Source organism: Zosterops lateralis (assembly GCF_965231275.1).
Source record: "Zosterops lateralis genome assembly, chromosome: Z".
Classification (NCBI taxonomy): domain Eukaryota; kingdom Metazoa; phylum Chordata; class Aves; order Passeriformes; family Zosteropidae; genus Zosterops; species Zosterops lateralis.
Window position 1 is genome coordinate 13689577 of NC_139800.1, and position 15064 is coordinate 13704640.

General features: G+C 35.3%; 1 protein-coding gene across 1 annotated transcript in view; it reads right to left on the reverse strand.

Annotated features, from left to right (window-relative positions):
• Positions 1-821: 821 nt before the first annotated feature.
• NDUFS4 (NADH:ubiquinone oxidoreductase subunit S4) overlaps positions 822-15064 on the reverse strand; it is a 47406-nt gene continuing 33163 nt past the window's right edge. Inside the window, exons 3-5 of the mRNA XM_083883989.1 lie at positions 8867-9039; positions 5252-5325; positions 822-1028 (exon numbers count right to left, since the gene is read on the reverse strand). Of these exons, the coding sequence (XP_083740115.1) occupies positions 925-1028; positions 5252-5325; positions 8867-9039 (351 nt within the window). The 3' untranslated portion in view covers positions 822-924. The remainder of the gene's footprint in view (positions 1029-5251; positions 5326-8866; positions 9040-15064) is intronic.

Sequence of the window (15064 nt, forward strand, 5' to 3'; positions counted from 1 at the left end):
CCGTAACTTGTTAAAGAAAATAAAGCAACGGCCAAAGATACACAAACAAAGATTTCAAATATAACATCATGCCTTTTTAAAACTAATAATTTAATACCATTTAAGACAAATTGAGCTTAGAATATATACTTGCTGTTAAGGCTGAGATGCTATCATCTCCTGTTAAGCAACAGGAAACCTCAATTCAGATAAACATGTAACCAGCAATAAATGCACCAGAACTGTAATTACGTAATTAGTATATGCTGATGCTGTGTGAGGCACCCAAGTATTCTGACTTCATTTGTGAATGTTTAACTGGCTTAGTTTCACTTTTCAAGAACATCACAGAGAAACAACAACAATCTTAAATCTTTTGGACTAAACCTGCTCCATAACCAAAACAAAACCCAGTGCTTTCTATTCCAGTCATGAATGCTTCTGGAATAATGACAGTATTAATTTCGAAAGGAGTTATATAATATACATTTATACAGAACAGTCTTGAGTTATACCCATCCTTTGCTCTTCAACTGCCAACACTGTCTTGTATAGAAAGAAAAAACACAGCTTTTATTGAAAGACTTTGTATGTGCAAAGCTTACTGAACTTCTTAAACTTCAGAAGTTTAAACAGGATAGTAGATATAAAATTACCATCAAAGATCAATCATAACCTCTAAAGCTGCAGCTGATTTCAAACATTCCCTTTGATAGATTCCTAGTACAGCAAGTTTTCAGAAGTATGAACACTTCAAATCTCCTCTATTTATAGGGAAGTTTGTAACAGGTTCAACTGGAGACATGAAAACCATTTTAAATAGACATCACAAGATGCATCTGTAGTTTAAAGGTCAAATTTATTAGGAGATTAAGAGATGTATTATACATGGACTATAAATACAGCACAGCTGACTTTATTCACAGTCACACAGCCAATGCCAACCTATTTTGTAGACACTCTTGTTCTTTTGTTCCAAGAAAAATTTGCACCATAAGACTTGGATTTAGGTTTTGGCATCTTCTTCTCTTCAACATCGTAACTCCAGCCTAGAGGTTATGGGGTAATGGCAGGGTGAGACAAGAAACAACGAGAATTATATTCTCAGTCTACAATATAGAGCAAATGCAACTTAAAGGTTTTAACTTTAATGACACCCATTAATCTGTTCCTTTCTAGTTGGCAATGGAGAATAATGAAATGCCATAAATGTGGCAAATGACCATTCTGTGACATGGCAAGATCTGACCATATTACAGACCTCCATGTAAAAAGCTTGACAGACATCAATGAAAAGCTCAACAGGGAAGATCGACTGTCCTGGAATTTCATGGCTCCACAATTCCATAGCACACAGAAGCACCAAGGCTCTGTGTATGCTGGTACAGGAAATGAAGAAGGTAAGAAAAAAACATGGCATAAAATAACATACAAAAGATCAATTTCAAAGGCTAGGAGACAATGGAGACCTTAGAAAGCTAATAAAAAAAGAAGGGTGGGAGGACCAAAAAAAATGAAAAGCAAAGAAAAAACTTCAACATTAGAAAGGAGTTTAATACTTAACATTTTTTATAAGAACATAAAAAATTAGGAGTAAAAAGAAAAGGGAATGAAGTGATAGAAGACAAGTAAATTATGTGATAGTTAAGCAAGAGAAATGCTTAAAAATGTCAGAAAAGAGGAGGTGGAGACATTAGTGTTTATGTAAATCAAAATGCAAATCGACTGCAGCCTCCAGGTGCCTGGAAAGTTGCCAGGGCAGCACTCAGTATTCCGAAGTTTGGTCTCTTTAGCTGCAATATTTCACTCAAAGTTGAGATACTTCAGTTGAAGCCAGAAGTGGTTAAATATGCAGTTAAGTGATACTCATAAGACAGTACTTTTCTTCCTTAGTTTTAAAACTGGAAGTTGCAAGCCCCAAAATGCTTAACATATATCTAAATTTTTATACTTAAGGTGCTCACAGTAAACAGCCAAGATACACCTACACATCAAAATGTTCTGTAAGATACACAAGTTGTCGTGTCATTGCCTCAATTTTGCGTATTCACAAATGTCACACAAACATTTTCTTCATGTTTATTAGTCTCAACCAGTGTTAATTTCCAAGTTAACTGTTCTCTGTAAGAAACACTGAACAGAGATTTTAAAAACATAATCTTTCCATCTGTGAGAACACTGGCTTTTGCCTCCTGTTCTGATTAAAAATACAAGCTTGAGTAAACAGCCAGAACTAGATCCAGAGACAGACTTCAGTATTGCAACATTCAGCATTGTAACACCTAACATTGAGACACTTGGCTGCTGGAATGGAATCTACAGCCCCAAGGTATTGCTTCATCTTTCTGTGCGCTAGATGGAGAGGGGCCGAGTGCCTCTAAAAGAGACTTGCAGCTGCCAGCACAATGACTTGCACTGCCACAGATATCCAAAATGCGTAAGGTTAGTTACATCTAACTAATGATTGCAAGAGGCCACCATATGTGATTAGGTTCCACACTTTGGAACAGACTCCTTCAGACCAGCATTTCGAGGTGTTCACGACAGAGAGCAGAGGTCACTTTTATAAAAATACCAGAATGCTGGGGGAAGTTAGTCTTGCCCGGAGCCCTGCCATACAAGCCAAGTAGACAGAAAGCAGATTTCACTGTCTCTGGAAGAACACCCTCACCACCTGACTAAAGGTTATTATGGAGTAGAAAAACTCTCCATCTTTGTTACTCAAGCTGTATGTTTTTAAACAATTGTTTCACTGGTGTCAGGCAGGACAAAAAAAAAAATTAGGTCAAGTCAGAATTTTCAATTTCTTCCAGTTATAAATATTTCCTCCTTGCCTAGAACTCAGACCATTCTCAGCTGTAACACTTTGCACAGCAATGTCTCCTATTTATGTATCTTAGCGCTGCTACTCCAACATTAGAAAACACATCAGATGGGGGAGGCAGAAAGACAGCTTGCCTTATCTCCCTAAGTTCTTAGGTGAGAGAACTCTTAAGTTTACCAATTGTACCAAAATAACCTGCAATATCTACAATTTTCAGAAGTTATACTCCAGATTCTTAAGGAATTTTCATGGAAATTTTGTGTGGTTCATACAGGAGGAACAGAGAGAGGTAAGTATTTGTGTTCCTAGAGTTAGATATGTCCCCGTACTATCTGGGTTAAGAAGCTAACTTCCAGTATAAATGTGTGCCTAAATGTCTAATGTCTTTTAAAAAGCAGAACTAAATAATGTAAAATTTGTATTTCTAGCTACACATGATATTGAAACTATCACTACAGAAAGTATTATGCACATACCATATGCATTAAAAAAAAAAAAGAAAATGACATCACAATTTAGGCAAGCCAGTATCTACAGGCAAGTTTTGTGCATCTCAATTATGGTAAAATTATATGTTCAAGCTAAGTGAATATTGAACTATTAATATTAATACCAACTCATAGCCTTAGTTGGAGGCTACACAATGGAGTAATTTCTAACTCAGTGAAGACATAAACTTCCTACACTGAACTTGCATTTTACTTGAATCTGCATTTTGAGAAGACGAAATATAAGATCTACAAAGAGATGACATAAGCAGGTCATTAATTTTTTCTCCTGTATGCTGAATTGATCAAGAAATAACATGAACAATACAGAAGCATAAATGCAACTATACCAAATTCTCCCAAATTTCCTATTTGTCCAATAAAACAGTACATACACTAATAAAACCGGATAGATTATCCAATGCAAATACAATCTTAATAATTTCTTAGATAACAGAACTTATTTTTCAATAAAACTAGCACTACTAAGCCAAAAAAATTTCCATTCCAAGAGGAACAGACAATTTAGATTCTAGCCTTTATCATTAAAAAGTGCAAATAATTTGCACATTAAATGGTTTAATTTCTTAGATGTATAGGTTAATGGACTTACCATGTTTGTGGTGCACAATATTAATCATCTAACAACTTTGCATGATTTGGTCTGACCGAGGAACTTTACTATTTATCCCAGACTAAATATAGTTGTAAGCGGCAGACCACAGGGAAGACTTTTGAAGAATCTTACACTTCATGTACATTATTTCTGGCTTTATTTCAATGTAATTAATCTTTTCACATCCATAGAGACGAAGCATCAAGCTCAATTTTTTAAGCAAAATGGAGTTGATTTATAAGAAAAAAAGAAAAAAAAAAAAAAGAAAAGAGAGCAGCAAAAATTCATGCCAACACAAAAAAGGACTGCTGAATACTCAAAAGGCTGAGACTATGAGTACTATTGGTGGTTCCATCATTCTGTCAGCAAATACAAGCCTAACTAACTAAGTCTACAGATACAATCCTTCTGATATAACACTGGCTTAAATATTACTAAGTAATGATACTGGCTTTTCTACTGTCTTTTTCACAAGTAAAAATAATCATCAAGTGCACATGTTTAGACTCTAATGCTGGGCAGAGTTAGGCATAGCATGTGAAGTATACAGGTTCCTCATGGGGAGCAGTGAGGGGATGTGCTGATCTCTCTGGTGACCAGTGACAGGACACAAAGAATGAAATGAAACTGTATCTGGGGAAATCCTGATTCAACAATGGGAAAAGCTTATTCATTGAGAGAGTGTGGTCATGGGAGCAGGCTCCCCAGGGAAGTGACCAGGACACCAAGCCTCTCAGAGTTCAGTGAGCATCTGGGTGATGCTTTTAGTCACATGGTTTGCTTTCAGGTAGTCCTGCCAGGACCTGTGAGTTGGACTTGCTTGGGTTCCTTTTGCAATAAATCTATGCTCAACATAGCAGTAATTCAATTTTCTGATTATCAAACATTCATAAGAACTCTGACAGTTTCCTGTAGTAAGAACTGAGATGCTCAGGTTAATCCTTTGGGCAAAGATCACACTCCCATGCAGCTGGAATACCAAGCCTGGGATACACGTGAAGTATTAACTTTCCTCCAGGACCTGAGCAAAGTCTCATTCAGCTCTCATTCAAAACAGGGATACTTGCAAAAGCATTTTAATATTAATATTGAATTTTAATAATAATATTAATAGCTGAAACACCTTTCTAGAGTAGTGGACAGTCTAGAATCAATGCCTTTGGCACCCCTGGAAATATTCCCCCATGCCATTTTCCTCCACCTCAAGTAGAACACTAGAATACACCAATTCTGCAAAACAGAGGGAAGGTACTTTATCCTGTACTTATTCTGTTGTTAGTAGTTTGAGATCAAGATTGCCTGTGGAAGGATGAACCCCTCACAGCCCATACATACAATACGTACCATTTTTTTCAGCAAAAGCAATGGCATCTTCTTTAGTAGAGAAAGTAAGAACCATGTTGGATAAAGGATCAGCTCTGTAAGTAAGCAGATAACACTTTTAGACATATTGGAAACAGAAAAAAATTGTATCTCTGTCTCAAATGTTAAATCATATGCTGTATTACACACAGCTCACTGTGTGTAATACCAACTCACTGTGTGTAATCACCAACTCACAAACTATTCAAAAGACTTTAAAAATGATTTTCAGGGTCAACACTTACTTTCTGCAAAGTCTTGTTTTACTCCTTCAGTGTGTTAAACTTCCCTCACAACTACTTGCAAAAATTAATTGGGTTGTTAAACGAACACATCTAACCACTTGCTGAGGTTATAGTAAGTGGTCTTCAAGACTCCTTAATTTAAATCTGCAAAACCCCTCTCTTTTTGTAAGATCAGGACGTTTAAGGTAATTCTGAACATTTCAAGGAGACCAAGAGTCTGTAGAGCAGCTAGGGGAAGAATAATCTCAGACAGAAAAGAGCAGACTACTGAAGTGAGCAGAGAACGAATTAACCAGAAACTGAAAAGTACATAAAAAGATACTGAGAATTCTGCTTTGGCCGAGGTCATACAACCCCCACAATTTACTCCAACACAGCAAGCAGATCACAGGCCACAACTGAAAATGAAGCTGTAAAATACAATCTGCTAGCTAACTAATTACATAGTGGTTAGTTTTAGATGACCACCTATTCCTCAACTACATGAATGAAATACCATAAAGGTTTTTGAAACAAATTAAATTATTAGTTCAAACACAAAATTACCTTATTTGTTGCTATAAAAGCTCGATTTAAGAACAATGAAAAGTATGGAAAAAAACCAAACCAAACCAAACCAAAACAATAGTAGTTCTAACTCTTAAAGAAATGAGATACTGGTTGTAGCAACACAAAGATAGATAAAACCTTCCTGAGACAAGACCGTCTATAAGCCTGGGAGACAACTGGAAAGACAAGACCAAATTGCAAGAAACTATTGAAGGAGCTGCCTCTCAACAGTTCTCTCTTTGAACTTAGAGGGATAAATGAAGAGAAAAGACTGAAGATACACTGAACTCTCTACAATAAAGGACAAAGCCTGTGACTGGTGAAGGGGGAGGGGAAAAGGGGGAATCTCGCTTCCAGCAAAGACAACAGTGTAATTTTATCTGATGTACACATGGAAAAATGGAGTTCACTATATATCCAATATATTCCTCAATAAAAAAATCAGAAACAAACAAACAAAAAACACACAACCAACCTACCAAAAAAACCCCCAAAAAACCCAAGATAAAGATAGAAATTACACTGTTGCAAGTCACTGTGATAGGGTCTCTTAAAGACATTTAAAGATTTCTCATGTAACAGCAGTTAAGCGAATTAGGAATTAAGAATTAGTTGATGACATAACCAGTGGAGAATCAAGTGGCCCAGTGTACTGCAATATTGTGACAACTTTTGCTTATCCTTACTCTCTTCCATGACTGGAGTTAGAAAAATCTTTTCAACACTGCTAAAAAGGAACAAAGAAGCTTTAGGTCTGAAGTGAAGTGAGGGACCAGGGTTCAGTACTGCAAATACAGCAGAAGTGTTCCAGGACAGAGGCAGTTGGGAGATGGGAATTGTGCAACAATCATTAGTTCTGTTTTATGTGGAATCATCTTTCATTCAACCTAAATACATTTCTGATTTATTTCCATAAATGTGAGAATCCATGAAAATCCATATGAGAAAACTGGATTTCAGGAGGTCTAGCATGTTGTCCTGATAGTGTCAGAAGTACATTGCTGCAGAATTTCCTATGCCTACTGCCATTATTCTATCAGTCACTAAAAAGGAGGATTCCACGTTTTTGTTCTTATGAGATCTCATACAATGAAACTTTGCACTTCCCACATCTGTTTTGTTTACAGCTATGTACTAAAAGGTGCACCCAAGAACTGTCTTTAGGCATTTTCATAACAAAACCTCCCAATTAAAAAAAAAAAAAAAAAAAAAAAAAAAAAAAAAAAAAAAAAAAAAAGCCAAGGGGTCATTTAACTTAATTTAACTTAGAGCTATAACTGGATAATTTTCACTGAAAAAAAGCCCAAATAGCCAAGAAATAACAAGTGCAAAAAAACTCCAGCACCAAATAAGACTGAAAAATGACAAAAATATAGGAAAGACCTACAGGTAAGTAGGTATACTGAGTTCAGAGACAAAAGGGCTTTAATATGTAGACCCTAAAGAGCTCTAACCCACTAATCCCATTACATCATTCAAAAAGTAAATGGAAAACTGTCTAAGAAATGTTCTTAACAGAAATTAAATCTCAAGAGAAGAAACTCTTCTTAGATATTTTTGGGTGTTGAATGGTAATACCAGAGTGTACACTAATGTTTTTTACAAGAATGCCTTAAAATGAATGAACACAAACTAATTTACAAAACCATTAACCTTGCAGCGTCAATTCTCAACAGTTCAATTTTTTATCTTGAGTTTGCTTACCCCTGAGAAATTCCTGTCCCTACCCCAAAATAAAAACATTATGTAGAGCCTTCTGAAATTTTTATGAGAAATCAATGCAACAGTAAGACACTTTCAGAGACATTTTGAACTAAATTTCTGGATACATTTATGTTATATATATATAAATAATTTATTTCACTGGATTTAGAATGTTAATAGATCTCAAAAAAAGCATCCTCAAATTATTTTATGTTTAAAGATTTTAAGTTTTTTTTCCACAGAATTTCGTATTCTGCAATGATGAGTGCTAATATGATTGTAGCCAGGTATATTCAGTACACATTGTATTCCTTCTGAAATATCAAAAATCATCTCTAGTGGTTGATTTTGGTTTATGTCTAACAATTAACTATTCTGAATATGCCTCAAAGGAGACAGCTTCAAATCAAAATTACAGTATTGTCAGAGAAATTGCTGGCATAGTTCTCAGAGTCTACAGGAATTCTAACCACACTGTGAAACGCAGGTACTGTATTCATATAAGGAAAAAAAAAAAAGAATTAAAAATCAGATGCATACAAGTTGTAATGAAATCTCCAAATCACAGCATATTTAGCTAAGGTTAGTACCTTTCTGGATTTTTCATGTATTTAAGAGGTTTTAATGCTAATATTGACAATATTTTAACAAATAGAGTAATATTCTATATAGCTGGGTTTGTCGCGGTTTTCTAATTAGTTATGATACTCATTTTAAATCTTCAGGATAAAAAAAATCTGGAAGTATTGTTGTTTTTGTTTAAAAGTTGCAACTGAGAGCTGAGAATGATTTACTACTTTATGTAACTAATGACCTTCTGGCCCTGATGCTGCCACACAGTAACATCACCATAGTGTAATCATTGAAATGTCTGGTTGTTAACATCTCTTTCAAACTCTTCCAGATGATGTTGTGATCTTTAAAAATCTGCTTTTAAACTTAACAGATCATAAATCATGCAACAAACAAACCCAACCACTTACTGTAAGCACTGTTATAACACAATCAGATTTAGAGGTAGAAAGGATATTTCAAATTCAGATTACTACTGAGAGCCAAATATAGAAGAAAAGTATTTTCAAATTCAGTAAGTACTCACGTAGATGCCCAGCCCATTAAAGGGTTCTCCCAGCGCTCCCTGTTATCAAATTCCATCTTCCATTTCTTTGTATTGTTAGCTCCTGACTGCATTGCATTACGTGCCGGAACGAAAATGTGAACTTTTCTGGTTTTGATGTGCTCATCTGGAACACCAGTTAAAGTGGTGATATCCTAAAAAAAGCATAATGGGACTTGTTAAAAAAGGCTTCATAAGAGACTTGTAAAATAACACTGCTTATGCTTTTTACATAATTTCGTGCTTTATTTTTAAAGTTACAAAAGCTGAAAAAAACGTAGAAAAATACATTATGATTTCAGCTGAATGCAACTGAAGGTGATACATGTTAGGGTTGCTATCATTCTGCTTCATCTGCCTGTTAGGTTTTGCTTAGATCAGCTACCTGAACTTGCTCATCTCCCATCTACAAAACATCTAGAGCCAGAGGAGGGACAGGGTATTTCCCCTCATCCTTCTCTGTCCACAGCTGCTAAGTCAGGACTGCTTCAACTCGCACCAGCTAAAGCAAATGTAGAAAAGTGCAAACGCTTTCTTCCTTCAGGAAAATATTAGGAGTGCAGACTGAAACATTGACAAATTCCTAAATTTTACATTACCATTAGAAGCCTGAACCTCATATGAACAGAACTATTCACCAAAATACTTGCCAGCCAAGTATTTTTAAGTGCTTTCCCTTGGGCTTAACTCTGTATATTGTTAATAGACACCTGTGCGGACTCAAGAAACTACCCTTAGCATGAAGGAAGAGGCAGAAGGTAATATCTTTTGCACAATATGCTGATGGTTTAAAGCTGCAGAGAAGGTACTAGAATTCAGCTCTTATCTCCATAATTACTGTTAATTAATAACCATTAGTTATTAAATTAAGCTGACCCCCTCTTCATATTTCAAATTATGACTCAGCATTTGACAATCAGTTCTGCTGTTGATGTTCAAGATCAAGAGAGAGACATTTGATACTAGTAACATTCTTCAGTGTATTTGTGAAGGACAAATGATTTAAGAGATTCCAACCTTCAGAAAAAAAGATTTGTAACATTGTATATAATCAATAGTAGGAAGCCCTCCTCTCCTAGGGAGGGATGTGCTTTCCAAATAAACCTAACAAAGATAAATTGTTCAAACCAGCCTAAAAATATTAACTGACTTTAACAAAGCATTAGATAGGGAAAAACCTCAAAAGAATTGCTGTGAAAAATTACCCTCGGCAGCATCTGATATAATTAAAGTGAACATTCTTGCTAAAAACTAAACAGTAATTATGCAAAATTAACCTGTCAGTTCACCCTAGTAAAGACTGAAATCAAACATCAAATCCATCTCTAAGGAGGATATATTGAACTACTCTTGTTCCTTACATACTTAAAAGGCCAGTGGGAGCTCCTCAGTCTCCCTCCCTGCCTTCCCCTGCCCTCCCTCCCCTTCTCTCCCTCCAGGAACAAGCAGTAAACTGGTAAGAGCCCAGAAAACTGCAGCAAAACTTTGGGCATATTGAACTCATCTTGACAGTATTGCCACAACTTGAACGCAAAGGGAAGTTTAAATAGAACACTGTTGTTTTACACAAATGTTTTGCATAAATACCTACTAACTTTATAAGAATTTGCTTTGTGACAAACCAGAAACTTCCTGATGCAGTCACCAGACCATCCTTTGAAATGTAGCAGTTCTCATTTTCAATTTTATTTCTGAAAATTTGGGAGATCAGTTCCTTGAAACTATAAAAGGGAGGAAGTTTAAAGCATTTGACTTGCATTTGCAATTAGGACAGCAGGAACAACAAACAAGCATCCATGCTAGCTTTCCAACTTCTGACATTTCTGCCCAAACTACCACAAGAAAGTATCTTAACAATTCTATTATAAATGCTTTCATTAGGACAAAGTCATGCTTATTTTTGAATCTAGCAGTGATATGAAAGAGAAGCAGTACCAGCCACTGGAATGTCGCAACACCTATGTAAAAATACTTTCTTCTGACAGACTGGCATTTCTCACTGCTGAAGCTTAAATTGCAGTTTAGGAAGGAATTTGCTTAAATTTTTCTGATTTGAATTGGCAAAGTGCTTTGTTTAACAAAAAGGAGTTTTTACCTGCAGTTTAGTTTGGTGGAGATTCAATGTTTCAGCTTGCTTATTTATACAAATAGGCTGAAACATTAGCCTTTCTTTCTGTATCAAACAAACATGAGAAAATGTAGTAATACTCACAAAAATGCTATTTTTCTGCTCTTAAACAATACAGTATGTGCAAAAATGCTGAGGTTGTTATCATCAAATACTTCCAGGTATGTAAACTTCAAAATAGGTCAAAATTATTATTTTTCTTTACTATTATTACTCTCAGCAACTCGTAAGTCCATTATGAATTTTATGCTTCAGATTTAGAAGTTTTTTAATTCTTCTAGAATAATCTGGCACTACTAAAATGGAAATACTATGTTAAATAGCATTATGGATGTATACTATTTTCTCGTTTGAAGATTTAACACCAGAAAGTCATAAAAATATTACACGGTGCATACAGAATGCAATCTAAATGCAGGGTTAAAATCAGCAAGTGCTACATTTATGAGATAACCATACTAAAGAAATGCCTAGACTTGTTTATCTGGATGAAAGTAAAACCAAAACTCCAGACAAACCCTTCAAGCCATGTTTTTTTGGGCACTCAGTTGGCTCTAAATCAAGGTTATTTCACTAGTAATACAGGATGAATCCCCTAAAAATATTTTCAAACTGAAAATTAAAACCTGCCTGCTTTCCAAATCTGAAATATCTATGTGGTGTTACTAACTCTCCATACTTACATTCATTATAGCTAGACTTTCCATGCCTTCTGGGAATCTAGCAATCATTTATTGATATCTTCCCCATTTTAAAAGCTGGCAATTGAACAGACAGTTGTTAGGACAATGAGTTTCTGGTTGCTGAAGCTCCAGTTGTCCTGACATAAAATCACTGATTTTGCTTGCTGTAGACATGTAAGGTACTGTAGCATAGCTGAGCTGTTGCCAAAGATATGGAATAAAAAGGCTTGGCATCTATCACATACTTGACACCTAAAGAGCACAGAAGCTCTAAGATTCCTATTCCCTGTAGGCGCACTCTTAGTCTAGACAAACTGATTTCTCACACTTTTAAAATGCATTACAACACTCTATTGTGATCATTTCATCCACACAGCTCCAGCTAGTGACAGAAGAACCTGTCCTTTAAGCGACATTTCAATGGGCTAAAGCTCCCGCTCCAAGATGCCATTAAAACAATATAGTACTTGAAAAGAACTATGCTGCATTGGGTTGAACTCTTTACTGGGTCTTCAGTGCTTTGTTCTGAGTTTAAGTTCTCATTGAAACTACCTGTGAACCAACTTTCCAAAACAAAGATATTTTTGACAGCTAGTTTCACATTATTATCTTTTTTTTTAAGTGTTCCTTAATGAATTTTGCTGTATTAGCATATTAAGATACTAGTGAGGTGTTCAGCATTCAAAATCTTAAAGATATTAGATGACAATACAAAAGACTTGAGATTTGAACTGTACAGGTTTACTAAAAATTAATAACCCTGTTTCACATTTTTAAAACAGACTGCCACCTAAAAGGTGCATTCTGACATTCAGTTTTATCTTAATATATATGTTATTTGAATAGTAAACTCTGGTGGTTTTTTGAAACTCAAGAAAATTTTAATACTAATTTTAAGGCATTTTGTCTCTTCTTGGAATAAGCTCAAAGGGACAAAACACTTTTTTAAAAAACAGTAGAAACCACATAAAATTTCAAACAAACATAGGGGTTTTTTCTTTATTACAACTTACATTATTTAAGAATGTTTATCATGGTGGAAAGCCTGCTAAAGCTGTTCTGGAAAGGATAGTAACAAATGAAATGTGCTATGCAGCAATAAGAAAAACTGATTCACAGTGGCAGTGTCAATGAAAGCACTATTCAGCATGAAGATGACTTTAAAAGGAAACGAGAATTTCCTTCTTTTAAGTACTCCAATAATAGCAGAAAATCCAAAGGGGACAAGAAATAGAACTCTCTAATTAAAGGAGAGAGACAAAATGATTGAAAGTAGCTCTGAAAACAAATGGTTTTGAATAGATGGGTCAGGTGTCCATAAAGGTGTCATGTTTCTTCTATGGCATTTCTTTCACCACAAAGACAGAAACTGTACATAACCACTATTAAGCACCTACAGTTTAGCACTCCCCCCACCCTTTTTTTTTTTTTTTTTTAATAAAGGAAACAGGGAACAAGCAATGGGAAGTTGATGTCAAAACATAGAAAAACCTCCCAGCAAGCTTCCAGCAACCACCCAGGATTTAGAGTCTTGCTAGCCGCTCTCTTTTCAATACCAGAATTTCACACATTTCAATGACCATTATGACTTCAAAGAATCAAATTTTCATCATTGTCCGTCATCTGCCGGTTGATTTGTATAAAGGAGTTCTTCTGCATGCATTCCAGACAAAGGGCTCCTTACTTTCGTGGCTATATATCAAGTTTAAAAGTTCTATTTGTGACAGTTGTGTCTGTGGTAAATTAGGGTAACACTGAAGGAGTGCAGCTGCTCCGCAGGAACCTCCTTTTTGGCATCATTTCACTTAAATAAAAACTGAATAATTAGCTTCTGCCTTTATTAAACCACAAAAATGCCACTGGCCTTAGCAATTACTTCCGGTTGCCCCACCTACTTAACCTCAATAGTTTTACACTTGTTAGAATGGAGAGAAAGTAGAAGTTTTCTGTACTTTATAAGAGTTTACAACAGCTTGCTCTCTTTCCCCACCTCCAGCATGTTTTACCGGACTAACTACGTAAAGATTTGCTCTAAATTCATGTTGCAATTCACTTTATTTAGAAGTTGTTATATCAAAGTACAGAACATCTTGCATAATACCCACAAAGTAGTGCTGTGCAAAAAGTTTTTTATTATATGTGCTCAGCTGTTTAACTGTAAGTCAGGATCAGAACATTTATGTTTCTACATTTCAATACAGTATTTTTGATGGAAATGCAAGAGAGCAGAATCTGCTATGTAAACTGCAAATGGAAAAATGGAGCAGAATGAACTAAACATGGTCAGACAACATTTATCTAATAGCTACAGACAAAACAAGGGGAAAAAGCATATTTGCCCTTAGGAAACTTTGTATCACACAGGATACAGTTTTCTTTCAGGCTTCACAATTATTTTGCATTATCACAGTAAACGGTGAACAACATGGTATTACTCATATTCTCCCATGTAGCCATCCTGCAGAATGATTAATAAAGAAGCTGAAAAAAGCACCTAAAAAACCTGTATTTTTAAAAAGAAAACCAAACATTGTAAACAAGAAACAGAATTTGATAATAACAAAGATTTCATGAAAGCTTCCATTTTCAAGAAAATCTCTCTTCACAAGCAGTTTTGTAAAAAACTAAAGAGAAACTGAAAATGGAGAAAAGTAGGTCTAACAGAAGCAGAAACCGTCACATTACTGGAATCAAGCTAAGTCCACTCTAATACTCTTTAGATTGCTGAATGCCATTATGCAAAAGAGGTGTCAGCATCCAAAACAAGCACTGGTAGCTTCAGCATTTCTATTCATCAGTTTGTATTTCACAGCTGAGGCAACACTAAAGCAACCATGACGTCTGAGCATTCACTGCAGTTGCAAAAACTCCTTGAGAACTTCCCTGTTGTCCTACTTCAAAGGCTCACTACAATTTCCCAATATTTTACATGCTGAATATTATTCTATACTTGCTTATAGAGTAAGAGATACCACAAATAAAATGGCATAACACATTCCACATACCATTAAACCAGCATCTCTTTGAGTCTGTGATTTGGGAAAAAAATTTTAAAAAGAGCAAACAGGAATAATGACTGAAACATGACTTCACAGTAATGAGTAGAAAATACCCTTTTCTCAAGTCTTCTTTCACATCTTTAGAACACTTCACTTGAAATCTGCAATACATCTCCAAATTTTCTAGTCACATTTCTTCCAAAAGTCACAGCAAATTGGTATTTATAGAAGTGATTACTGGAAAGTTATGGGAAAATCTCCTGAGCTGTGCTTTTGTTAGTTTAAACTACAACACTGAAAAGAAAAACAAAAATCTATGATTTTGCACTTCTCAGTACCCTGACAAGTATCAAAACAGAGAGGCATTTTT